The sequence below is a fragment of the Prionailurus viverrinus genome, chromosome A1 (assembly GCF_022837055.1).
Source record: "Prionailurus viverrinus isolate Anna chromosome A1, UM_Priviv_1.0, whole genome shotgun sequence".
Classification (NCBI taxonomy): Eukaryota; Metazoa; Chordata; class Mammalia; order Carnivora; family Felidae; genus Prionailurus; species Prionailurus viverrinus.
Window position 1 is genome coordinate 157,489,217 of NC_062561.1, and position 25,901 is coordinate 157,515,117.

The 25,901-nt window shown below is 38.9% G+C and overlaps 1 protein-coding gene across 7 annotated transcripts in view; it reads right to left on the minus strand.

Moving 5' to 3' along the window:
* The window catches only part of MCTP1 (multiple C2 and transmembrane domain containing 1), a 531,315-nt gene that overhangs the window by 44,521 nt on the left and 460,893 nt on the right, over positions 1-25,901 (minus strand). The window contains exon 20 of one of the 7 annotated variants that reach the window (XM_047859246.1): positions 20,041-20,274. The exons of the other annotated variants lie outside the window; for them this stretch is intronic. Coding sequence (XP_047715202.1) covers positions 20,254-20,274 — 21 coding nt within the window. The 3' untranslated portion in view covers positions 20,041-20,253. Of the gene's footprint in view, positions 1-20,040; positions 20,275-25,901 lie in introns of those variants that run through there. 7 annotated transcript variants of the gene reach the window in all.

A 25,901-nucleotide genomic window follows, 5' to 3' on the forward strand; every position in this document is an offset into this window, starting at 1 on the left:
GGATTTCTTTTTGCACAAGCCGGAGCATGGCAAAGCCCAAGATGGAGCTTAGGGGTTTGAGGATTCACTTAATGACCATCTTTCTTTTTGAGAGCAGTATACCACAAGTGAACTAACCTTTTCCCAGATGGGTCTATTACAGTGTTCTAGATGAAGATCCCGTAACAGTGCTAGAGCTCAGTTCTTTGGGCCAAGATATGAGGTAGAATAAAGGAGTTTTACTGGCTCCCTTGACTTCTTCTTACAGAGTGGTCATTTCTTTCCATTTCTTCTGAGGGAATGGTGAGGAAGCATGTGCAATAGATATATAAATATATTGGATCCTCCTGGCCTCATTTTTACTTGGTCTCTTTTTGTTTCTTTTGCAGGGTAAAGATACAGAGCAGTTAGACTGATATAAAAAACAGAGATGGAGAGAAAAGAGAAGTTCTATTGTTCCTATCTGAATATCTCCAACAGAACTACCACGTAATCTTAGCCTCTAGCACAGGGTCTGACACTTCATAGGTGCTTAAAAATACTTGTTACAGAAATTAAGGAGTTGAAGAAATAAGTATTTGTAGAAAAGATATTTATTATAAAAGTGAATAAACAAAGAATCAGCTTTTCTCAATGAATCTTTTAGCATTCAGCTGTCTGCAAAAGAATATCCAACCAATACTAGTTTAGGTCGTAGAGCTAATTTTCCTCACGTAATAGGAAGTGCAGAAGTCAGTGGTTGCAAATGTTGTTTTATATGTTCAACGATATCACTGGGGACTCAAGAACTTCTATCTTTCCATTCTATTATTTTCTTTTTTATTGCCTCATGGTGGTAGGATGGCTGCCCCAGCTGTGGGCATTGCAACCACATTCAAGAGTAGATGAAAAGAGGAAGAAAGGAGCTAGTGGTATCTGTCCTATTTTATCAAGACAGTGGCAAGTTTTTCTAGAAACCTTCAGAAAGGTTTTTTTATAGATCTTTAGTCAGAACTATATTAGAAAGCCATTTAGAGATGAAATGAAACCCTTAGAAAATAAATATTTAGCCAGATTCTTTGCTGTTATATATAAAATAAGTTCTCTATTAGCAGGGGAAAATAGGGAAATGGACATTGAATAGACAATTAACAATGTCTACAGCACTATTAGAGCCCTCCCCATCCCTCACTCCTTCTGAACACTCAAAGTACTAATGGCATTGTCTTCGTTTATTTAATGTCATTTATTTCCCTCCTAGATTGAAGACAGAACCCCCTGTTTTACTCATTTTCCCCTATCTTTTACAGAGTAGGCCCTTAGTATTATTGAATAAATTGAAAATACTATGAATGTTTTTTGTAGTACATATAAAATAATGCTTTTTAAGTAGCATTTCTTAAAGAAAAAAACATGAATTCATTTTTACACTTGTGCATTAGCTACAACTCCATTTTAAACACACTAGGTAAAAGTAGGCTTAAGTGAAGTTTCAAAAAAGAAGAACAAACAGAAATAACAAATATAAAACATAATTATAACAACAGTGCAGACAAAACTGAAATTTTCTCTATAAAATGAACTTAATTTCTCATTTCTTTGTCCTGTGATACATTCTATACAGTAAAGATATTTCAATTTAGGAATACTAATGCTTTCAGGTGCAGAGCTCTTCGGTGGATCTCAATGCACATTAAAAAAAAAAAAAGCCAACCAACCAACCAAACAACAACAACAAAACCTTTTTACATTTCTTGCTCCAGTACTCAACCAACCTTCCTAGCTCTGTTACTCAAAATTCTTGTATCAGAATATTTTGTTCCCACCTAAGTTTTCTACACACTGCTCCTCATGCCTCTTGAGCATTCTCTTTTCCTTGACCTTGAATACTTTCAGCTCCTCACTTGGCTTGTCTAAATTTTAGCCTTCAAAAGTGGGCTTAAGTATCAAGTAGATATGTAAATGTTTACATAACATGTGTTTCTAGCACTCTTTAGGCTGGAAATGTAGTTAGCCTATGGCTTATCTTTTGACCGTGTTGGGTTTTGTTACTCCAGTTGGCCAAGTCCCATGCATCGACTGCCATTCTTTCCTTTCCGTGTAGCTTCTTAGAAGAGCACTGCAGCCACAACTATTTCTTCTGTAATGGGAAACTGCTAGAATCCTGATAGTGATTATACTCACCACTTAATTAACAGTGATATAATTATGTTACCTAGCATGTCATAAATAGGAACTACATTAAAAACTATCATTTGATTCTTATGATCTTATGAGTTACTATTTTTTTAAAGTTCATTTTGAGAGAGAGACAGAGAGCACGTGCATGCACATGAGCAGGGGAAGGGCAGAGAGAGAGGAAGAGAGAATCAATCCTAAGTAGTAGAATCCAGCACAGAGGCTGATACCAGGCTTAAACCCACCAACTGTGATATCATGACCTGAGCTGAAATCAAGAGCCAGACGCTTGACTGACTGAGCCACCCAGGTGCCCTGAGGTACTATTTTATTTTCACTTTGCAGATGAGAAAAGAGAGGAAATAGATAGCTTCCAACCTAAGAGTTAGTAAATTTTTCTGTAAAGGGCTGTAGAGTAAATATTTTTGGCTTTACAGGCCATATGGTCTCTGCCGTAACTACTTAACTCTGCTGTTGTACCATGACAACAGTCATAGATGTAGTTGTGGTCCAATAAAACTTTATTTGCAAAAATAGGCAGTAGGCTGGGATTGGCCTATGGGCTATTGTTTGCTAACCTCTGCTCTAGTCCAAATAACCCCTTTTATATATTAGGCCAAGAGAGGTAAAGCCACTTGCTCAAGACAGCACCAGAGGCAGATCCAGAATACAGGTCTTCTGATTGGTTTCGTGGTCTTTAATACTAAGTGAATTGGGATAATTATTCTGTAATAAATTGGACTTTTGAAGCTAGAAAGCAGATATGATACTATTGAAAAACTATATCATTTTGATCCAGGTGATTAGATGAATATAATTTGATGTGGATTTTATTCTGTCTTCTGGATCTCCCAAAGGTACATGAACTGTTAGACCCAATTTCCTTGTTTATCTTGCAGGGGAAAGCATTTCCCAGATCAGCCAAACATATATCACGATTGCGTATATACTTAGGACTTAGTGCTTGTTGAAAAGCATTGCTTGGTGGGTATGGAACAACTGAAAAACTGTCAACACAGAAGTCCTGTGACAAGATTCCTCAGAATGGTTCTAAATGTACATGGCTCCCTGCCAACTTTTTAATTTGGCTTCCGATTTTGCCAGGGGACATTCTGACATGGTTAAAAGGGGTAGAAATATACTTTGCAGCTACAGGGCAAAACCCATGACTGCTTGACCTCCTTAGTCCCATGCTCTAAGAAATTTAGTTCTGCGCTGTTGATTCAAATCTTTGACAGGAAATAAAATTTCTGTGGGGCAAGCTGTTATTATGTGACTTTCATTCCTTATATTAATAGCCTTGTAATATCATGGCAAGTATAGTTAACATCCCCTTGCACATCTATTTCTTGAGCACTGTTATCAGCAAAATAAAGACAAGATGCTGTTACCTTGACTGTTCACAGTAGACTAACCATTAGACTGGCCAGCCTATTCAGGAGTGCTCGACATAATCCGAAGGCTGCAAGATAAGCTGACTCTACAAGGTCAAGAAGTATAGATATCCTTCATGCTTCTGCTATAATTGTGGCCCCACAGCATTCTTGTCTTTGACTTGTGTCACGACCTGCGGTTATGTTTTGATTCTGAGTGTCCATGTCTTATTAGGTTATGCGCATCATATTTAAATACTTAGAGCAACCTTGAAAGAAGTTCAGAATCTTCACCAGCCTATATAATTTTTGCTAGTCCAACTTATCATGAAGGTGATGAAAAGAAATATCTTTGAGTAGGTACAAGTATTTATTGTGGATGACTGGGCAAAAGAAAGGGATGTCTTATTTGTTGACCCCTCCTAGCACTTAAGATATATGCAACCCTATACCCTAAAACTTGCTTGTGAAGAATGAGGAATAATTAAAATATGTTATCAAAGCAGTGAAAAAAGAGCTCTTTTCCCCAAATTTCATAATTTTTAAGTATTGTACTAAAAATAAATATGAAAATTGTAAGTGATCTCCTGTTAGGGATAACATATATGGAGCCTTGGGCCAAGAACTATAAATATATTTTATCCATGCTATGAAGTAAAATACTATTTACTAAATGCTATTACTATATCCATTATGCAAATGAGGAAACTGAGGCCATAAAGCAGTTAAACAATGGATCCAAGGTCTTTTAGCTAGTAAATGATGGAGATGGGATGCACATTGAGGAAGTCTGACTACGGAGACTGAATCAACCATTACTCTAATGGCACCATCACCTGATAAAATCTAGATCCTTCAATGGAGACTTGTTAAGTGAGAGAAGGAGCAGAAGAACAGAAAGAGCAGACCACATATTCCAGTCACCTTGTTCCCCAGATCACTGCTGACATACTACAGAGTACATCCCACCTTGTGCTCCTATCCTTGCCTGGGCTGTCACAGAGGGATACACAGGACCCCAAGATCAGAGCTCAACATAGCTGTTTCCCAACAATTATTGAGGTCTGTGCCTTGCTTTTGTAATGTTACTGAAATGCAGGGAGAAGCACTACATTCTCAATGTTTCAGCTTACATATGTTTGGGTAGACAAAACTTGTTTTTTATGGTCATTGTCTTCCTTCATTATTTTAGGCTCATGAACCTACCAGGCCCTTGTAGTAATCATTAAGGCCATGCACAAATATTCTGGCTCTTTTTAGGACTGTGGTAGGATCACACTTTTCTACCTGGTTAAAGTGAATTGCTTTGGCCAATGAAAGGTGAACACAAGTAGTCTGTGTTGCTTCCAGGAAGAAGCTTTAAGAGTCAGTGCATGCTTTGCCATCTTTCTCCTTCAGACTTGGTAACTGGCAATATTCCCAATAGCAGCTGCTCTGTTGGCCTTGAGCCCAAGGTGAGGATGACAGTAAAGCTGTGGAGCAAAGCTTCCTGTGTGCCTGTGATGGACAAATATTATTAACAAGAATAAAACACTATGGTTTTAACCTATCAAGATTTGGATTCATTACTGCAGCAAAACCTAGCCTATCCTGATTGGTGCACTCTTACAGAAAATTTGAATGCCTAATAAAAGCAGCAACATAGAGAATATGGCAGAAGAAGGGGACTGGGCTTCTGGCTATCATCAAGACCCCCATTGTTGCCAGCTTAGCGGGAAATATCTAAGGCGTTTCCAAAAGGACTGGAGTTAGCAGTGCAGAAAGAAAAAGTCCTCATCATCCAGGACTGAAATCCTGGTTTCTTGGGATGTAGAAATGTGAAATTTCCAATTCCTGTAACTGACTCAAACTGTGAGGAGCACCGAAGAAGCCCCATATCTTCCCATGTGCCCTCATATATGAACAAGCGCACTGTGGGAGCAATGTGGAGTTTTTTACTAGACTGGGTGAAGTAACCACTTGGAAGCATACTATTTTAACCCTCCTGACAGATATTATCAGTCAGTAGTACAACCAAGGGCTTTTCTCTCTCCTTTCAGTAATAATCAAAAAGAGCGATGCTGTGAGTTAGAGGTTTAAACAGAAAGAAATTGAAATCCATGACAGTGATGACTTAATAATATTGCAAATTATAGTTTTTAGTTCAGGTAATTTAGCATACCAAATCACAGTTTAATTTCCTTCTACAGAGCTCAGGCAAGCAAGATAGTGTATGGGAGAAGGGGCAAGGCGGGGTAGTGGGTGGAGGCAAAGAGGAGAGTGAGGAAAAAATTTTAAGACCCCCCAAATGCAGGTACCCTTGAGAGACTAATAGAAGTGACCTGGAGAATGTAAAGGGCAGTCAGTTAATAAGTGTGAGGCATACAGCCGTGATCTTGAGGGGCCAGGAGTCTTTGCTTGCTTTTGTTCAGGTGCCTGCTTCTCCTGCCTGGTGGAATGTGAGCATCAAGTGCCCAGAAGGAATGCATAACGTGTGCAGCGCCCTGACAGCTGCGAAGGGAAAGAATGACTTTGAGAGTGTCAGCAAAGCGGAGCCGCGGTTGAATGGCATGTGTCCTTGACTGCGCACAGCACAATGCCTTGTGAAGGAACGAGGGTGGTGGGGCTGCATCACTTAATGATTTGTCTTTTGTTCTAGGATCAACCTTCCAGAAACCAACCACTATTCAACCTGCACACACCACTCATCTTGCAAAATACTCAAAATAGCTTCCTCAGGTATGTCAATTAATTCACCTGGCTGAAGCCGTGTCTGTGTGCTTGGCTAGAGAATCAGGAAAGAATCCTCCTGATTAAATTTCCTCAAAAATGATTACCTGAGTTCCAGCCAAGTACCTTGGGAGACAGTAGCTCTTCTAGCTGGTCAGTATTACCCAGATAGACTGCAGCTGACCAGCTGGCCCTCATGTTCACCAGAGTACCCTGGAGTAGTTATGTCCCTTTGCACCTACCTGAATTCGGTGTTTAGGGGTCAAATAGCTAGGCTGAGTTTGCAGATGCTTGAAACTGAAGTTTCGCACTCAGGTGCCTAAGAATCACCTACTTAGAAAAAATTCCTGTGAACCGCCCCATCCTTACTGAATAGGAATATCTTGAGGTGGGGCTGAGGAATCAATGTTTGAACATGATTCCTGTATTATTTTGGTGAAAACCAGGGTCTTTTTTTTTTTTTTCAATCTCCTCAAATTTACCTGAGTAGAAAAAAAACAAAAAGTAACCCCTCATAAACACAAAAAGCACAAACACAAACACACCTAAGGAAACAGAACTCAATCCAAAGAACTCATATAAGTAGAGAGATCATGTCTTTTATTATACAAACCAAGACACTTCTGAAAGCAAAATTGGGCACTACTAATAATTACAGCAGGATAGCAGGTGTAGACTGGGACTCTGCTAGGCCAACCAGGACTCATGGTCACCAGAGTTCTAAGACTAATCTGATAGGAAAGGTGATTAGGATTTAGGCCACCAGCCCAAGAGAAAGCCCTCAATCATGTCTTGATGCTTAAACATCACTGCAAATATTTTAATAGGGAGGGTTTTGTGAGCCCTAAGCAGAGAGGATCTGGCTCAGAGGCTTGCACTAGCTTGGACAGAATGGATAAACTCTGTGGTCCAATTATGCCAACCAGGAAGAGACCAGTAGAAATCTTGACCTCCCAGTGGAAGAGTGCATACAGCAGTAACATTTATCCACAGCAACTTCAGAAATCAGTCTCATGAAATGTAAAGGATTATTCCTCAGAGGCAAAGAAGAGGAGAAACAAACCAGACATTATTCTATTCATTACATTCATCTTACAGTTTCTAGAAAATACCTTTTCCCCAAGTTTTTAGTTTTACTCTCACGTGGTTGGCACAAACCACCTAACAATTATTGTCACATGGATTTCCTACTGCTTTCTTCCTGAGGGAACTACTGCAATATTTCTGTAGGACAAAGGAGGAATGGGTTGTGCATTTTCATTATTCAATGTGTGCAAAGAAATCAGTGTGTAAAGGATGTTTTAGGAGTGCAAAATAGCTAAGTGAGAAAGCATTTTTCTTCTAGGAAATTTCATTTATTTCTTTGGTTTTTAATAACGATTATGGTAGATAGTGGCTTTTGCAAAACATTACAGTGATGTTATTGCATATTTCTTTTTAGATATTCCTTCTATTTTTAGCGTAAGCTCAAAATACAGTTCAATTTGGCATCTCTTAACCAACAAAATTCTATGCTTGCTCTAATGGGTAAATGCCCCAATATTGTAAGTCCTTCTTAAAATGTGAAAACCAAATAAACTGTATATGAGGAATCTGGATCTTCACAAAGTAACTTCTCTTACAGAAATTGTATGTAGGATAGGCTGTGCCTCTTTTGTGTTGAGTTGCCAGTGCATGGAATGGAAGGAAAGTGTAATTGGTGTGCCAGCCCCTGAGAGAAAAGCAGTATCTGAGGAAACATTGAAATAATTACTAAATATGTGTATAAAAGAGGCATGGTGATAGTTACAGGAGAAGGGAAAGAGAAGGCAAGGAAGAGAGAAATCGTTCTTAGATGATTATAAAATATATCTTATTTACCTGAGAGAGTTAAAGTGCATTGGCTATGCTTTTTAAAAACTGGTCTTAATTACCCTGGAGACCAGAATTCCATATGAGGTAAATATGTTTTTAGATAGTTTTCTAAAATATGTATAATTTACTCAAGGAAAAAAGGACTGTGTCCTCTGGAGCCAATCTAGCCTCACAGGTAAATACAAATTTAAGTAGATTCCTAAGAAGTATATTATGTACAGTGGCTGATGGAGTGGAATGTCTATGAAGAAGCTGGGAAGGTCCGTCAGTTAAGTACATAATAAAAATGTATTGGAAAAATACATCATTTTCTCAGTGGACTATAATTGGCTATGCATAGTAAAAAGTCTTATTTTCCAAAATGTATTCTGCATCCACAGAGTTTTAAATCTCAATAACTGCGTTATTTTTAAAACTCAGAATGCTAAGCAATATTAGTGAGAGTGACAGAACTGCAGGGTAGATGTCATTCTATAATTTACAACTCTTTTTGACATCTTTTTTTCACCTTCTTCTTCTTTTCAAGCAGACTTCATCTAAAGCCATAGGTGAAAAGTTAAAGAAGATGGAGAACAAAACTCCACTTTCCTTATTCAACAGTTGGAGTGATGCTCTTAGAATTATCACAGTACATTTAACTTTAAAATATACCCTCTTTTATTGTCCAGGAAGAGTTTTCCAGGATAAACAAAATAGAAAGAATGAATGAAAGAAAGAAAAAAAGAAAGAATGAAAGAAAGGGAGGGAGGGAGAGAGGGTGCAAGGAAGGAAAGGAGAAAGGAAGGAAGGGAGGAAGAGACAATGTGAAGTGTCTAGAGTAACACAACAGTCTAGTTCTGTCATTTACATCTTCATTTGGTGGGCAAGCCTTTCCTATCCCATTGATGAAGGGGCTTCCTCCTTCTAACTCCTCACCATTCTCCCAGCCCATCAGCTCAATTCTAACTTCACTTGTCATCTTTCTTTGAAACTTGTTCTATGTCCTTTCTGTATTACCCTGTTTGTGTACAAATCATTCTGGGTTGATGAACCATGAACTGTTGTGTTTTCATTGCTACATACTCACTTTACGTCACGTGGCCCCAGCCGAGCCTTCACTGCTGCTTGACCATCCAGTCATTCTGGGGTTGACTAGTTATCACATTCCTTTCAGATATTCTTTCAAACTTCCTCCATATTCCAGAGCCTCCCACCCTAAATTTTTTTTTAATATAATTTATTGTCAAGTTGGATAACATACAGTATATACACTGTGCTCTTCGCTTCGAGAGTAGATTCCCATGATTCATCACTTACATACAACACCCAGTGCTCACCCCAAGAAGTACCTTCCTCAATGTCCATCACCCGTTTCCTCCTCTCCCCTCCCCCCCATCAACCATCAGTATGTTCTCTGTATTTAAGAGTCTCTTTTGGTTTGCCTCCCTCTCTGTTTGAAGCTATTTTTTCCCCTTCCCTTCTCCTATGGTCTTCTGTTAAGTTTCTCAAATTCCACATATGACCCACCCTAACTTTGAATTCACAGCAGATGACCATTTCTCCCACTTTGCTGAAAGAAAGAGGCCATGTGTACTTCCTCAACACCCACCCTTCCATCCTGGATCTCTCATGAAACTCAATCCCTTCTCTAGTGTTCTTCTCTCCATCTATCCTATCTCTTCTGAGACCTTGAGCTTGTACTCTTCTAGCTCTGTAAACCCACCTTGCCCCACTTGTTCCTTCTGAAATAGTGTGGGTTCCCCAAGACTAAAACACAACACTCAAATTCCTGCCAAGATCCTAAGTTCTTGTCTTTCCTTCCCTCCCCTTCCAGAGTGAGGCCATTCTGAAGAGCAGTCCATACATGCTGCCTTCAACATACCCTATGCTTTCTGCTGTCACCACTCTAGGGAAACTACAAGCACCAAGGTCTTCACTAACTGAATCATCAATGTTCATGACTTTTTCCCTCAGTTGTCATCTTCCATGAGCATTTACCATATTTAATTCTAGTAATACGTTTCTCAAAACTCTTGGTTCCCATAACAGCAACCCTTCTGATTCCCCTCCTACCACTCTTATGATTCCTTCTCAGCCATATGCTCTGTTCTTCATCCTGTCTTGCCCCTTAAATAGAGGCATTCTCCACAGAACTGTCCTTGGCCCTCTTCCCTGCACTCTCAACAGCCTCTGTTTCAGTAATTACTTTTATCTGTAATTAGTACTGCTCAAATTTAACTTTCTGGCCATAACCTCTTCTTTGAATTCCAGATTTATATTTCTAGTATCTACGGGAATACCTAATTTGATGGCCTGGTGACATTTCAGATTCAACATGTTAGAACAAAAGTAATTTCTTTCCCTCTAAAATCTATCCCTGCTCAGACTCTCTCTCTTCCATTTAATAACATAACAATCTTCCTGGACTCCCATGACTGATAATGTTGCTGTTGCTGCTAACAATAATGATAATACCACTCTAATAACATTATACTTATGAAATTTGTTTTATGATAAAGACATCATTATAAGCTTTATACATATTTACTCATTTAATCCTTATAACAAGATAAGGTAGGAACTATCATCAAACCCCATTTTAAAGATGAGGAAACAGAGGGATAGAGGTGAAGTACTGTGCCTAACAGCATACAAAAGCCCGGTTCCAGAACCAATACTCTTAATCATTATGCTACCCTGTTTCAAAAAATCTAAAGCTAATTTTGGAGGCATTCTTAAGAACACATTATAGCTGAGAGTCGCTGGAAGGTGGCTCATTTGAGGTATGAGGGACTTGAAACCAAGTGGTGGTTTTAGGAATACAAAAGAGAGTGACTGATGGGAACACATTGGAACTCTGCGATGATGGAAACTGCGTTCAACTCTGTATCATCCTTGGCACCACGTGTAATGACTGGGTCTCAGAGACCAGTGAATGTGAATGGGAATACAGAATGAATTCTATACATAGGGAGCAGGAAGTTCCTTTTAATATCATACTGGCAAAGGTAGATCCAATTCTGTTTCCTTATGGGATATGTAAATATGAGGCAAGGGATCAGAAAGATATTGGCAAAATGAAGATGATAGGACAATCACTTTTCTTTTGCTAAATAATATCCAGCATACAACATGGCTAGTTGGAGTGGTTATGGGACTCTGATATCTGAATTGCTGTTTTCCATTCATACACATAGAACTTTCTATTCACTGAGCATTTAACCAAATGCTTACTATTTATATACCATTGTGCTTAATATGTGTTATAATACCGTTTTTGTCACTATGGTTTATAATGTTTTTGTGGAGACTTACACATTAGATTAAATAAGACCATGAATTAATTAATACATAAATGTTGTAAGAATGTGGCATAATGGTTTAAATCATGGGCTTTTGGAGTCTAGACAGAACTGGGTTCTAATTTCAGTCTTTAGTTGTGACTCTGGACAAGTCACTTAGCCTAGCACAGTGGATGATAGAACTACTTAATAGTGTTGTCGTGAACAAGAAATGAGATGATACATGTGAAGTGCTCAGTATAGTGAATATAATTTTAAAAAATGGAAGGGAAAATAGATGAATATCAACTGAGGAGAAAAAACACATTATTGTGTGTTTTGAAGTACAGTCATCACTGGCTAAAGAGTTAATTGGCAGGATCTGGGGTGGGGAGCAGATTCCAGCTGGGTTTTAAAGATGAATGGGTCTTGCTCCTCAGTGCTACCTTGGGAGGTGGCAGCCATCTTTCACTCAGCATCATGGCTGACCTCAGACCTCTGGTGAAGCCCCAGATCGTTAAAAAGAGGAAGAAGTCACCCGGCATCAGTCAGACTGGTATGTCAAAATTAAGTGCAACTGGTAAAAACCCAGAGGCATTGACAATAGGGTGCACAGAAGATTCAAGGCCAGATCTTGATGCCTGGCATTGGTGACAGAAGCAACAAGAAAACAAAGCACATGATGCCCAGTGGCTTCCAGAAGTTCTTAGTCCGCAACGTCAAAGAGCTTGAAATGCTGCTGATGTGCAACAAATCTTACTGTGCAGAGATTGCCCACAATGTCTCCTCTGAGAACCACAAAGCCATTGTGGAAAGAACAGCTCAGCTGGCCATCAGAGTCACAATCCCAATCCCATGCTGTGCAGCGAAGAAAATGAACATACAGACAGTTTATGTGCACATCATGTCTGTGTTCATAAAACCATAATACTACAAAAAACAAAAAGGATGAATGGGTCTTGAATAAGCAGAAAGGGCACTTCATGTAGACTGTAAGAGCATATCAGGAGAATCTTAAGAGGAAGATACAAAGTAAGGAAGAGTGCAACTGCAAAATCTATAGAATTTTTCTTATAGGTTAGAGAAAACCACCAAAAATGATTCGAGTTTTTGCATCTTCATGAGTAAAATATTTGCGCTACTGGTAGAAATTCTTGAGCTACAAAGGACGACGCTTTTTTGAGAAGAAGAGAAGTTCAGATTGAAATATACTGTGTTTGGGTTTATGATGAAGCAACTTTCAATGTACAAAAGGGTGGAAAGACACAACAGACTTGGGACAGAAGGCATAACCAGAAATGTTTAGCTCCTTGAGAAGAGGAATTAGGCCTCATTTCTGTTTGTATCCTTCAGAGAACATAGCGTAGTGCTTTGAATGTTACAAGTACATAATACTTGTTGCAGTGATGAAAGAATACATGAATCAAAGTAAAGATTTTGGAGTTATCTTCCTTGAAGTGATAGTTAAAATTGTGGGCAAAGATTAAGAAAGAACAAAAGTGGGAGATACCAAACACTGAAGACAAACAGTGAACATGGAAGTGTTAGAGCAAAAAGACCTGAGTGTCCAGGGAGATAGAAGGGTATATGATTAAATGGTGGCTAAGATAGCATTGAGCTCAATGCACTAAAAAGGTAGAAGGCCGAATGATGTTATTAATGTCTTCAGGGAACAAGTTCAGGGAACAGTGTTATAAATGGAAGCCACGAAGGAAAGAATTAAGATTGAACAAAAGAGGGGAGTAAATGGAGGCAGCAGATGTACAGCATGTCTGAGATTGATGGTGAACAAAGGAAAAGAAACCTACTCTCTTACAATGTATCTATATTTGATGCACAGAACAGACATTTGTCATAGGTACACAAATATTTATTACGTGCATACATGCATGAATATGTGAATGAAAGAATGAATTGAATGAATCATTCATACTGAATGAGAGAAAAATACCCTATCTTGATTCCTTTTTTCTTAATCAGAATATTTTCACCTTCATTTCTGTGCTGTATGTAAATAGATGCAAACATACTTAAAGGTGACAAAGTTGGTCAACTCTTGTAAAAAAAAAAGTTGATCTCTTTCTACCATATTACTTTTACTTGTTATGGGAAAAGAGTCACACAGGAAGTTCTATCATTATGATTTAGATTGTGGGAAGGGAAATGTTTAGAAATAAATACAAGGAATTTTAATTTTCCTGTCAATTGTTTTCACATAAGCTATAACCCTTCCAAGTGGCTCCCATGTGGATAGTCTCTTTTATTAAAACTAATTGTTTTGTATGTTTGGAAAATGCAGTTTTATTATGAGGGAGGAAAGTTTGTATACTATCATTACAATATAAAAAGTAAACATGACTTATGGAAACAAAGAAACATCCGAAATCAGTAAGCATCTGTTTACTTGTCTCTGTATAAATGAAAAACAGAGATCAAGAAAATATTTTAGCTATGGGTTTGTCTTTTTTTAATGCTCTGAAATTCATGCTGAGTGGGGAAAACTCATGCTTGATACATTCAACTTACAGTACGTTTTCAAGGTGAATTACTAAATCCTAAGAACCTGACCTTCTAATGAAGGCACTGAGGCAAGCACAGAGTTGGTGAAGAAAACCACAAAGATATAAAAATGCATAGATATATGATCAACCAGGGACAAACTCTGATAGAATTATCACCAGATCTCTACAGACAAGGTATATCTATCAAACATGCCTACCATAAGCTTTGATTCCGTTAATTTCCCGAGAAAAGACATCAGGTAGTGTTCTGGATGCCAGGTGTGTAAACACTAAGAGATTGTGATATTGCGATATCTTTTGTGCAGAAACCTGAACACAACGCAACCAGATGCAGAAGTGAGTTTCCATTGGGAATGCTACCCACCCTTTTACTACTGGTACCATTATTTAAACGTTTAATGTAGGAGAAACTGAAGGCCAAAAAAGAACATGCTTGCACTTAATTTCAAGTGACAGCTAGTACAGTGCATTAAAGGTGTAATACTATACACATGGTAGTTATATATAAATAGTAACATTAAAAAGGGGTTACAACATCCCTAAGACATCCTAAGTCTAAAACACTTAAAAAGCACATTTGCAGTACAACTTATCTTAAATTATTTTAATTGGTTTCAAGACGACTTCAGATTACCGATGGGCTTTGACTTTTTCTGATTATAAAAGAGAAACACAGATGAAGGCTTTTTAGGCAGCCTAATACCATTCCCAGGTAGACTACCACCTAGCCTGTGTTACTTAAATATCATTAACTATCAACTAACATTATTTTTACATAAATGTTTTATGTAAATTTTGTTTTCCTAAAGTTGTTAGTCCTCTTCCTCTTAATAAATATAGCTAATGCAAAAAAAAATTTTTTGTTCTTTTTTTGTGTTCATTATCCAGGAACCTTATGAAAGAAAAAGGGGTGTGTGTGTGTGGGGGGGGGGGGACAGAGTGACAGAGTTTGGATACTTAGCAACCATTTTACTGTTGAGAGTCTTTTTTTTTTTTATAGTATGAAAAATAATCCAGTTACATTCTTTAGCTCGATTACTCACAAATAACTTATCTGAAAAAAAAATCAAGTAAATCTGTCAGTCGGGGAAGTTTATTTTTCCATGTGTTATCTAGAGATAAGCCAGCCTGTACTATTAGATTTCCACTGACATAATTGTGCATGAATTCTGATCTGATTTGGTATTACATGGTGCAAAAGGTGACACATTTTCTCTAATATACCCCATTAGAAAGGAAAGAAATTGCCAAAGTATGAAATCTGAGGACCTTGATTCAGAAACTATGTGACTTTGAGGTCAGCTCAAAGGAAAAAAAGAACTTGTTCAACTACCCCAGGCACTGAAGGTTGTGACAAGAAAACCTAATACCTAGGGTAGTTACTCTTTTGGATAATCAATAAAATCTTACATTATCAGACTGCAGCAGCTGTATATTTGTTTATTATATTGCCTTGTTTGTCTCCAAAATATTCTAGTGTGGAATCACAGAGAAGACAGATGCTGTCTCTGTTTCCAAATCATTGTGATCAGAATACATGGGTAAGATACCAGAACCAAGAAATAGCATATATGTGTATGATGAGCTCAATATTGATTTTAATATCTGCATACTGCTACCTCACTACAGCAGAAAAACATTAGCTCCAAGGATCCTGGAAAAGAGTCTTGACCGAGCTACTTAGAGTTTGTACAACAAAATTTTCAGAGATATCAGTCATCTTTTAAATCCTATGAGAAATATCCTTGAACAAATTAGTAAAATACCAGATGTGAACTGTTGGCAATTTCAAATTACATTTTCTAAAAAGAAGAAACTCTTATGCTTTAAGAGGGAAATGTTCTGCAATCTCCTTTCCTCACTTGGCTTTTCATTTTTGGCAGCCAGTCAGAGCAAGTAAAACCTGACTTCCAGGACACTGGACAGTGGCATTTTGTCTTCCTTCACTGGTAGAGGACAATGGATGTCCAGTATAGTCTGAATAGGATTTAAAAAGGATTTTTTTTATGACTCCTTTCTATGTACCAACTATCTTCAAGGGAGAGTTCAGCTAGATAGTGAAATTTCTGGGCTGAATTCTTATCTATGGACAAAGCAGAAGAAGAAAGATTTAGGTAGCACTTTCAGGTTTTAGCGAAGTAGAGAATGACAATTCAGTCAGTCCTTTGATGCTTCTCCACTTGTAAATCAAAAACAAAAAATGACACAAAAATATACGGGATAATAAACTTTGGATACACCTGGCAATTTGAAGGCACTATGCTTGTTTAAGTTTTGAGATAACCTAATCAAGCACTATATGCTGATAAACCTTAGATAAAGAGAAAGTCTCCTGTTAGGCAACAGGCTTCATATACCTTAATGCTACTGGACATCTATTAGGAGCTTTTCTTCTTTAGAAATGGTAGCTGATTTTACTTTCCAAAGATGGCCACATAATATCTCCCATCTCTTAGATTCTTATGCAATAGGACCTTGACACTCCTTATTAAGAGGTAGAACCAAAGCCATCCTCTCCTTGAATCTGGGCTGGCCTTAGTGACTTGTTTGACCAATAGGACATGACAGAAGTGACATTCTGGGACTTCCAAGCCTACATCATAAGCTTTGCAGCTTCTGCTTGGATCTCTTGAAACACTCACTTTTGGAATCATTCTCCCTCTTAGAATTGAGTTGCCATGTCATGAGAAGCCAGCAACAACCCCTAGTCATCCAACTGAGCCATCTGGAATGTCCAGCCCAGTCAAGCCCTTGGAGGACCACAGCCCCAGATAGCTGGCTAGACCCACAAGAGTGATTCGAGCAAGAGCTGCCCAGGTGAGCCCAGTGAAGCCAGTGAATAATGAAAGAATGGAAATTATTACTTTAGTCACTAAGTGGGTTTTTGTAGGGGGTAGGTACTGGGAGATTGTTATGCAAAACAATGGCGGGCTTTGGAGACAAACAGGCTAAAGTTTGTGGTTTGGTTGTTTCCCTTATTTTGTGACGTTAAGTGAGTTACTCAGAGGCTTCAGTCTTTTCATTTTATAAATAGTGACAATAGAAGGGGTTTCTCAACTGACCCATGATCCTCCTGCATCGTATTTTCCTAAAGTTTTAGATCAAAGCCAGAATAAGCATGGCTGTTACATGCCTTTCCTTCTGAACCAACTTTTGAGGCATCAAAAATATTTTGCATCCTTTTACATTGATACTTCTTGCTTCCACATTGGATCTGCGTTCACTTAGTGAAAGCACACTAAATGGGGAAGAGGCCCTGAATATGGACCTGTTGCCATCATTTTTTCAAAGTCTCTCTTAAGATCTAGTGCTGAAGGAAAAGAGGGCTGGGCAGGCACGGAGGACACTTTCTGTCTATACTGACCAGAACATGCAATTTTGCACACCAAGTGACCTAGTCGTCATCTCTGGGTGGGTCAACAGGCCTTACTACAACATGACCAGGAAGGAAAGTTAATTAGAGAGTTAGTTTTCTGACCTCAGTTTCTTCATCATCAGACAAGTTACCTAATTCCCAGACTTACCTTCTTCTTAGATAAGTTAACTTGTTTTCAGATTCAACTACTTCTCTATTTTAGTCTCATTATCTGGTTTCTAATCTTAGCTACTTCCCCACTAGCCAAGTTAATCTTCCTGATACTGAAGCATGGGAATAATACTTGATAAGCCAATACACAGAGTTATTGTGAACATTAAATTAAGGTAAAGAAATGGAAGTACTTTGAAACATGTGAAGTGCTTCACAAATACAAGGATATCTCAGCCAAGCATCTTATAGTCCTCAGCAACTCTAAATTTTCCCTTATTCTATAGAACATAAATTGTTTCAATAATCTTAGTACATTTACTATTAAAAGTATCTCTCAAATTTGTTTCTTTCTTATTATCATGATTGCTGTTTTCAGTGCAGGCTGACATTATTTCTTGCTGGGAATACCATGGCACCTCCTCGCATATTTCTCTACTTCGAGTCTCATTTCCTTCTTCTTTTTTTTCTTAATGTTTATTTTTTGAGAGAGAGAGAGAGAGAGAGAGAGAGAGAGAGAGAGAGAGAATGAATGAGCATGCAAGCAGGGGAGGGGCAGAGAGAGAGGGAGGCAGAGGACCAGAAGTGGGCCCTGTGTTGACAGCAGGGAGCCCAATGCAGGGCTGAAACTCACAAACCTTGGGATCATGACCTGAGCCAAAGTCAGATGCTTAACTGACTGAGCCATGCAGGTGACCAAGTCTCGTTTCCTTCTTATTCCATCACCTGCCCATTAGCAGAGTTTTCTTCTTTTTTAAAATTTATTCATTTATTTTGAGAGAGAGAAAGAGAGGGAGAGCATGAGCAGGGGAGGGGCAGAGTGAGAGACAGAGAAAGAGAGAGAGAGAGAGAGAGAGAGAGTAAAAGAGAGAGGGAGAGAATGGGAGAACCCATGAATCATGAGATCATGACCTGAGCCTAGATCAAGAGTTGAATGCTTAACTGGCTAAGCCACCCAGGTGCCCTGACAGAGTTTCCTTCTAAAAGCACAAATGTCATCATGACAATTCCCTATTTTAAAAGATCCTTTGATTTCTCACTGCTTGAAGATAATTCAAATTTCTTAACTGATAGCTAAAGCATTCACAATCTTAAATTTACCTTTTCCAGTGTCATTTTCCTCCACTTTATGCTCCTACTGTACCAAATACTCCTTGAATTCACATACCACATTTCCTTGTACATTCTCACTCATCCTTCAAGACTTAAACTAAATGCCACCTCTACTGTGCAACATTTGCTGACAAGTCTGTGAAGATGGTCACCTTCCTGTTTTTCCCACCCAAACTCTTTATAACTCTATGACAACATTTTTCTCACTGTATTGTAGTTATTAGTTTACATAATCAAGGGTCCCATCCAACAGCGATTCCTGAAAGGCCCATATTCTGCCATATTTATCTGTCTGCCCAGTGTCTTGTCCTTCACATTAAGTTTATGGGGAAAAGAAAGCACTTTTCAATGAGAGAGACCTAACAGCAGAATGATCTGAGACTGGGCTTCAAGGTCTGTGGGTAGATCTGTGAATTTAAGAAGAAAAAAATATTTTAAATTTTCCTTTCTGAGACTTTGATTAGTTTTATTTAAAAAATTTATGTTTTCTTTGAAATTATAATATTAACACCTTGATTCACACCAAGTAATATGGATGAATATTTTATCTGCCAGCCTAGACTAAATTACGTCATGGTAAAAAAAAAAAACACCTCAAAATCATGAAAGCTTATAAAAATAAAAACTCAGGTTTATTTTTTGTTCATACTACATGCCCTTATGGGTTGGCTCTACATCACCTTTATTCTAGAATTCAAGCTAAACAAGGATCTCCTATGCAGACAGTTCCAGCTATGTTTCAGAAGGAAAGGAGAGATGGCAGAGCCAAGGACGGCTCTTGAACCTTTGGCTGGGAAATGGCCTAGGTCAGCCAAAGTGAGATACATGGCCAGGCCGGAGATCCCTAGGCAGGGAAACATATTTTGAACAGCGAGCAATCTGATATTGAAGGTAAACAGATAGGTAATATTGTCACTATAATGTTAAGACCTCTAGAATGGTTTAGTATGGATAGGAATCTAAGAAAACACATGGTGCTAACATGACTATAGCCATACATCTCTGTTTACCTTGAGTCTAGCTTAAGTAGGAAAATTTCAAAAGAAAAAAAAACAGTACCATGAGGTTTTCATATCTATTGATTTTCTATTAATTATGGAGTTTAATGGGATGCAAAATGACAGTATTTCTTACGTGGCAGGATTCTGGCCAATAGAAGTATGCAACCAATAAAATTAAAGGGAGTAGCTCAGGCTGCCTACTGTGAAAATCTATTGGACATTGTGTATCTTTTTTCTTTATATAAATACATTTTGGTTATTAACGACTGGGACTTTACCTGGCTTTGGATTTGCCCCAAGGAATAAAAAAAGACCCGTATTAAAATATTTTTTGCATCCATCATATCACCAAGAAAAATAACCTACATGTCACTGGAAAGATGCTGGTGAAGCCACACATTTCTTGAAGTTGCGTTCTCATCAAATGATGTCAACACTACAGAATTTCTGACATGTCTTTAATATCTCCCTTTTGCACATAATAATACAAATAGATACCTCTATTTGCATAGCCAACTCCTGTCGACAAGTTCTTACAATCAAAGAATTCCTACTTTGTGAACTTCTTTGAGAATCTGCAGAGTCAATGTCTTTAACATGGTGAAGAATTTCTTTGCCAAACAAATTTTCAGGCAGAATAAAAATCTTGGCACTCTGGGCTCCGATAGAGCATCTGTGATGCTTGGCAACACATCTGGTTCTGCTGCTTTGGTGAAGAAACATGCTTCTCATCTCAACATGCAGTGGTGTCAGCCAGTGTCAACGATTCTGCCAGCGATCCTGAAAAAATTGTGTCTGTTTCTACGGATGTTGTCAACCTCTTGAGAGCCAGAGCTGACACACTATTTCAAGAGGTTTTGTCAAGAAATGGGAGTATAAGAGTAAGTTCATTGCTGCAGTACAGACGATAACTAGCTTTCTAGAGGACCTGTCTTGAAACATGTGATTGACTTTCAAATATGAGTTCTGCTTTTTTGAGGCAAAGGAAATCCAATGATGAGAATAAACCACAGGAAACCGTCCATTCATGGTTTGCTTTACTTGGTGATTATTCTTGCCAAATTATCTAAGGCGATCTTCCTATTTAAATTCTTTTAGCTCAACTGCCATGCAGAAGGGCATGTTGGGGCATTTACCTAAACTTTCTGAGGCTGGAGAAATACTTCTGAATACTGTAACAAGGAGTAATGAAAGTTTTCGATTTGTTTACAGCTGGAAACCCACAGACAGTTGGAATCATAACTCTTCAAAAGCTAATTCTGTCTCCAATGACCCTAACATGGAATCGTGAATATTTAATCCTTTTTTTTAAGCTTATTTATTTTGAGACAGAGAAAGTGCAAGTGGGGAAGGGGCAGAGAGAGAGAGAGAGAGAGAGAGAGAGAGAGAATCCCAAACAGGCTCTGCAGTGCCAACACAGAGCCCGATGTGGGGCTCGAACCCACGAAGCTATGAGATCATGATTTGAGCTGAAACCAAGTTGGGTGCTTACCCAACTGAGCCACCCAGGTGCCCCTTAATCCTTTTTAAAAAAATAATGATGAGGCATTAATGATGCAAACAATTTAATACATGATATCTTCAGCACAATATGATAGGAATTCAACAAGGACTTTGGAGAACTCTAGGAATTTGTCTATGCTTAACCCTCATCTAATAAAGCCACAGCAGCTCCCATTTTGTTTGCTGTTTTCTTTTGCCAAGTCAGTGTTTTAAGCACGTATTGCCATGCAACTGAAAAGTCATAGTCAAACAGATGTCAAAAATAACAAGCCTATTGCTGTGTCAAAAACCACTCCATAATTTCAATATCAAAGCCAGACATCAGCCTTCTTGTAGAAGCTTACTTTTGAGCTGAACTAAACTTTATTTTTACTTGAAAAATTTGCATTTATCTCAGGTGTTTGAGGAAAATAGGCATTAATGTCAAGAGGAAGGTAGTGAGAGGAACAGAGGTACGACTCTATAAAAATACTTTACTCTGAAAAATAATTCAATTTCCATCCATTGCAATACAAAAAGGCATGAAAAAGTTTCTTTTTTTTTACATGTTTACATATTTTTTCCCCACCCTGGGGAAAAAATCTGCAACTTTCTTCAGGTTTTCAAAGGGTCTGTGACCTAAATAGGGCTAATACCCTCTGTCCTGATGCTTTCTAGAATAGAATGAATGTTCTAAGGAAGTGAAATTCTCCTGATGAAAAGTCAAGTTAACCATGCTTTGGTGCTGTACTCACCAATGAATAATACAGGCTCCTCAACAGGAAAGTAAGCACGTGCACTAGAGATGGGTACAAACCCACTCTCATCTTTGGACAAGCTTTTCTGAATAAAAACTAAGGCAATTCGGACAAAAATATTTGCTTTGCTATACTGTTTTAGTTTCCATATTGAATGAAGAATTGTGTAGCCATATTTATATAGAAGAGTAGATTAAGTTAATAAGGAAAAATTAGGAGCTTAGATCTAGTGCTTTAAAAGGTACATATATATGTGTGTGTGGGCGGGGGGGGGGGGGAGATGCCATTGGAAGGCACCTGTATTAGTTTCTATTGCTGCTGTAATGAATAAACCTAGTGGCTTAAATGACACAGATTTATTATTTTATAGTTTTGCGGTCCGCACATTGGAAGTGGGTCACACAGGGCTAACTAAAATCAAGATGTGGGCATGACTGCATTTCTTTCTGGAGGCTCTAGGGGAGAATCTTCTTCCTTGCCCTTTCTGGCTTCTAAAGGCTGCACACATGTCTTGGTTTGTGGTCACCTTCCTCCATCTTCAAAGCTGGTGTAGCCCTTCAACCCTCCAACCTACCCTGCCCCCTGCCCCCCATCAGTTTGTTTTATTAACGCCAGTGCTCTGGCCTTGGCTCCATACTCCCCCACATTGGGTGCTGTCCAGCAGCTCCTTCTGCTGCTGTAGTTCTGGGTCTTCAGCTTCTTCTCGTGCTGTTGAGCCTACATTACAGGGCACACCCTCTCTCGGGCTGCAGAACTTCTGGCAGGACATCTTTGAGGGGTTATTACTCGCTCACCACAGTCCTGCTTAGCTGGTATAGTGGGAAAGGGCTGAATGTACACGAAAGCAGTGTGAAGAACTGGAAACCTAGAAGTAAAGAGCTTCTGGCTGGGGATGGAAGCTGTACTCCCTGATTATGCTACCAGAATGCCTAAAGAGCATGTTTAAAGTAATTTGCATCTGTTCTTTGATTTTTATTTTCCAGGAAAAATTAGTTTTAAGGAAGGATAAAGATGCTAAACTTGTAAAACCTGAGTTTCAGCCCTGGCTCTGCCACTTATTATCTGTATCACCTTTGGCAATGCACCCATGTTTGGCTGGAGCAGTTTCCCCATTTTTAAATGAAGTTGAACTAGGAGGAGCAAGGAGAAGATGGGCTGGGATGTGCTGAGTGTGTGGGGCTGTTTGGAGGATCTTGGGAATTTTATGGGCCCACAAGGGAGTCCTGGAATGAGAAACACCTGGGTGCCCTGGTGCCAGAAGCCCCTAGTTGTGAACTCTTACTAAGGAGTCTGGCTCACAGCACTTATCAAGCAAACCCCAATCCTTGCGGACACCTCCCCTGACACACCTGTCAGAGTCACAAGGCTGCAGAGCTTCACCTTAGGGGTCCAGCCAGGTGGGGCAGATGGGCTCTGGCCCAAGGGCTGTGCAGGGGCAACACCAGCAGAGGCAGGGTAAGGGCAGTGACTGTGCAGGCAAACTCAGAAGACTTCCTGCCTTGCAGGAGGCAGAAAGCCATGGGGCAGCAAGGCATCCTTCTGATACTTCTCTTCGGCATCCTCTAGTGTGAATGTTGCTATGATTCTAGATGAAGTAGAGTGTTCCTGCTGACTCAAGGTCAGTGTGCTATCTATCACCTTAGCGGGTCTGAGCACCAATACATCCCCTAAAGGAGGAATGGACCCTTCCTTGCTTTTTGCCTATTTTATTCTTTTTTGTTCTTCTCCCGACAAGGAAGCAACAAGGGGAAAGAACATGTTTCCCATCAGGCTTTCTGCATGCCCAACCACCCCTCACCCCAGAGAACTAGATAATAAGTAGGACATACTGTACTATAACTCAGTTTAAAATATAAAGTTTACCTCAGTAAAATATATTTCAGTTTGTATCTCTGGTATGAGATGTTTCCTACAATCTTTGAAAGGATGTGTCTGTGCAGGCAGGCTTTCCTAATTTGTTTACTGTAAGATAGTTATGGCATTGCCTGGCAATAGATACATACAAGGAACACAAAGACTGTTCCATTTTTGTTCCAGAGCCTGAGTGGATCTAGATGCAGTGGCAGAATTCTAAGATGACTGCCAAGATTCCTACTTCCTGGTGTATATGTTCTGTATAATCCCCTCACTTTGTAGGGGAAGGGAATTAGGAATATAATGGTATAGCCATCCCATGATTAGGTTATATCAGATGGCACAGTGGGCTTCAAGAAAGAATTATCTTTGGTCGGCATGATCTAATTAGGTGAACCCTTAAAAGGAACTAGGCTCTTCCTGAAGAAAGAGAGTTAAAGTGTTAGAGAGATTTGACAAAAGGGAGCTTCTCCATGGATGGATATAAAGATGGGAGGGACCATGGAAAGTAACCAGTGGGAGTGAAAAGCCAACAAGAAAACAAAGGCTTCAGTCCTCCAAATATAAGGAACTGAATTCTCTCAACAAACCGAATGACCTTGGAAGTGGATTCTTCTGCAGAGCCTCAGATGAGAACTCAGCCTGACACCTTGAGTGTGAGATTCTGAGCAGAGAGCCCAGTTGAGCCATGCCTAGACTTCTGACCTGCTGAGTTGAGAGCTAATACATGTGGCTTGTTTGAAGCCTCTAAGTTTGTGGTCATTTAAAATGCAGCAATAGAAAACTAATAAACTAATACAATGCTATTCCAGTTAAATGTGAATTAAGATTTTTTTAAATAAATTTTTTTCTTGACTTCTCTTTCCCTGCCTTTCTCCAAAGCTTTGATCGGCTCCCCACCATGTAATTGTTTCATGGAATATAACTAGGACATGTTGCCAGATTAGAATCTTCTTCTATCACATATCAGAGGTATCTCCCCCCCCCCCCACCCCATCCTTGATTTGAGATGCAGAGATGTATGCATCCTGGGTATATTGTATACATTTGTAGGGCTGGAGAATCAAAGCAGAAAACAGAGATTTCAAGAATTAAAGCAAACAATCTGTGTATTTTGAAGTAACTCAGATATGTTTCATTCATTGCATCTAGTTATCTTGAAACACAGTAACCTTGACATAATGGCCGAGGAAAAAGGAGAAGCAATGCAAGCATAAATGCCTGAACACTTTAATATCTTTTATCAATAAACATTAGTAGTATGCCATGCGTCTGAATCCATGCTTATCCTGAGGAAAACCTGCATTCTATCTTCTGCTTCCTGATATTGCAGCTGGATCCCATTACAAGGGTAGAACACACCATGGGAAGCATGCCTAAACTTTTTAAGCTACAAAACGAAAGCTGATCTTCATTAATTAGATGTCTAGATTATGCAGATTGACCAATGTATTATTATAAATAACATGGTCAAAAACACTATTAGATGGCTTATTGATAGGTCCACCTAGGTAATGTAGCTAAGCCTTAAGTATTTACTAAGATATTCTATTAACCACAAAGGCAGGATTTGGTGTCAGGTCAAAAATCAGATCAAACTGTGACTTTGTGGCTGATGGCTGAGAGAAGGCTCTACAACAAAGGGAACTGAGAACAAAGTAGGATGTCTTTCTAACATTTAATTCAGGAGAAATTTCATCTCCGGTAGAGCTTCATCTAGTACTACTACATAATGCAGATAAGTGAAACAAGTCAATGATTCATTCATAACTAAGAACCACCATTTAAAACCCATCTTCTCTGCCTTTGTGAAAACCGTGGAATTGGATTAAGAGAGAAGCCACCCAACTTTAGATTCAGGCAAATGTAGACAATGGATCCTAGAATGAAGGCTAAGTCTGAAGATCACAAACTCTCACCTGAGTGATTAGCTGTTTTAATAAAAAAAGGAGGACATACGAAAAAAAAAATCCTCAAAAGCCCATCGCATGGAAAAGCTTTAGGATCTGGGGTTCCAGGTGAATCGTGACTTAGCTTTTACTAACTTTAACCAAAGTCTTCCCAAGTGCTGAAGTTAGCACTAAAGAAAAGCTCTTACGAAACTGTTATGCAAAGTAATTATAATCTGCGTCCGCTTCAAGTTCTTGTACCTGTGTCTTTGCCATCTATATAATTATGTTGAGGAAAAACACTTCGAGCTGAAATGAAATAAACGACTTCGGTTTATGCCCACACGGACCTTGTCAAGTAGCCAATGACTTGCCCTTTCATTGTGAGTGACTAATATCAATGCTGGCTCTAAAGAAAGACACT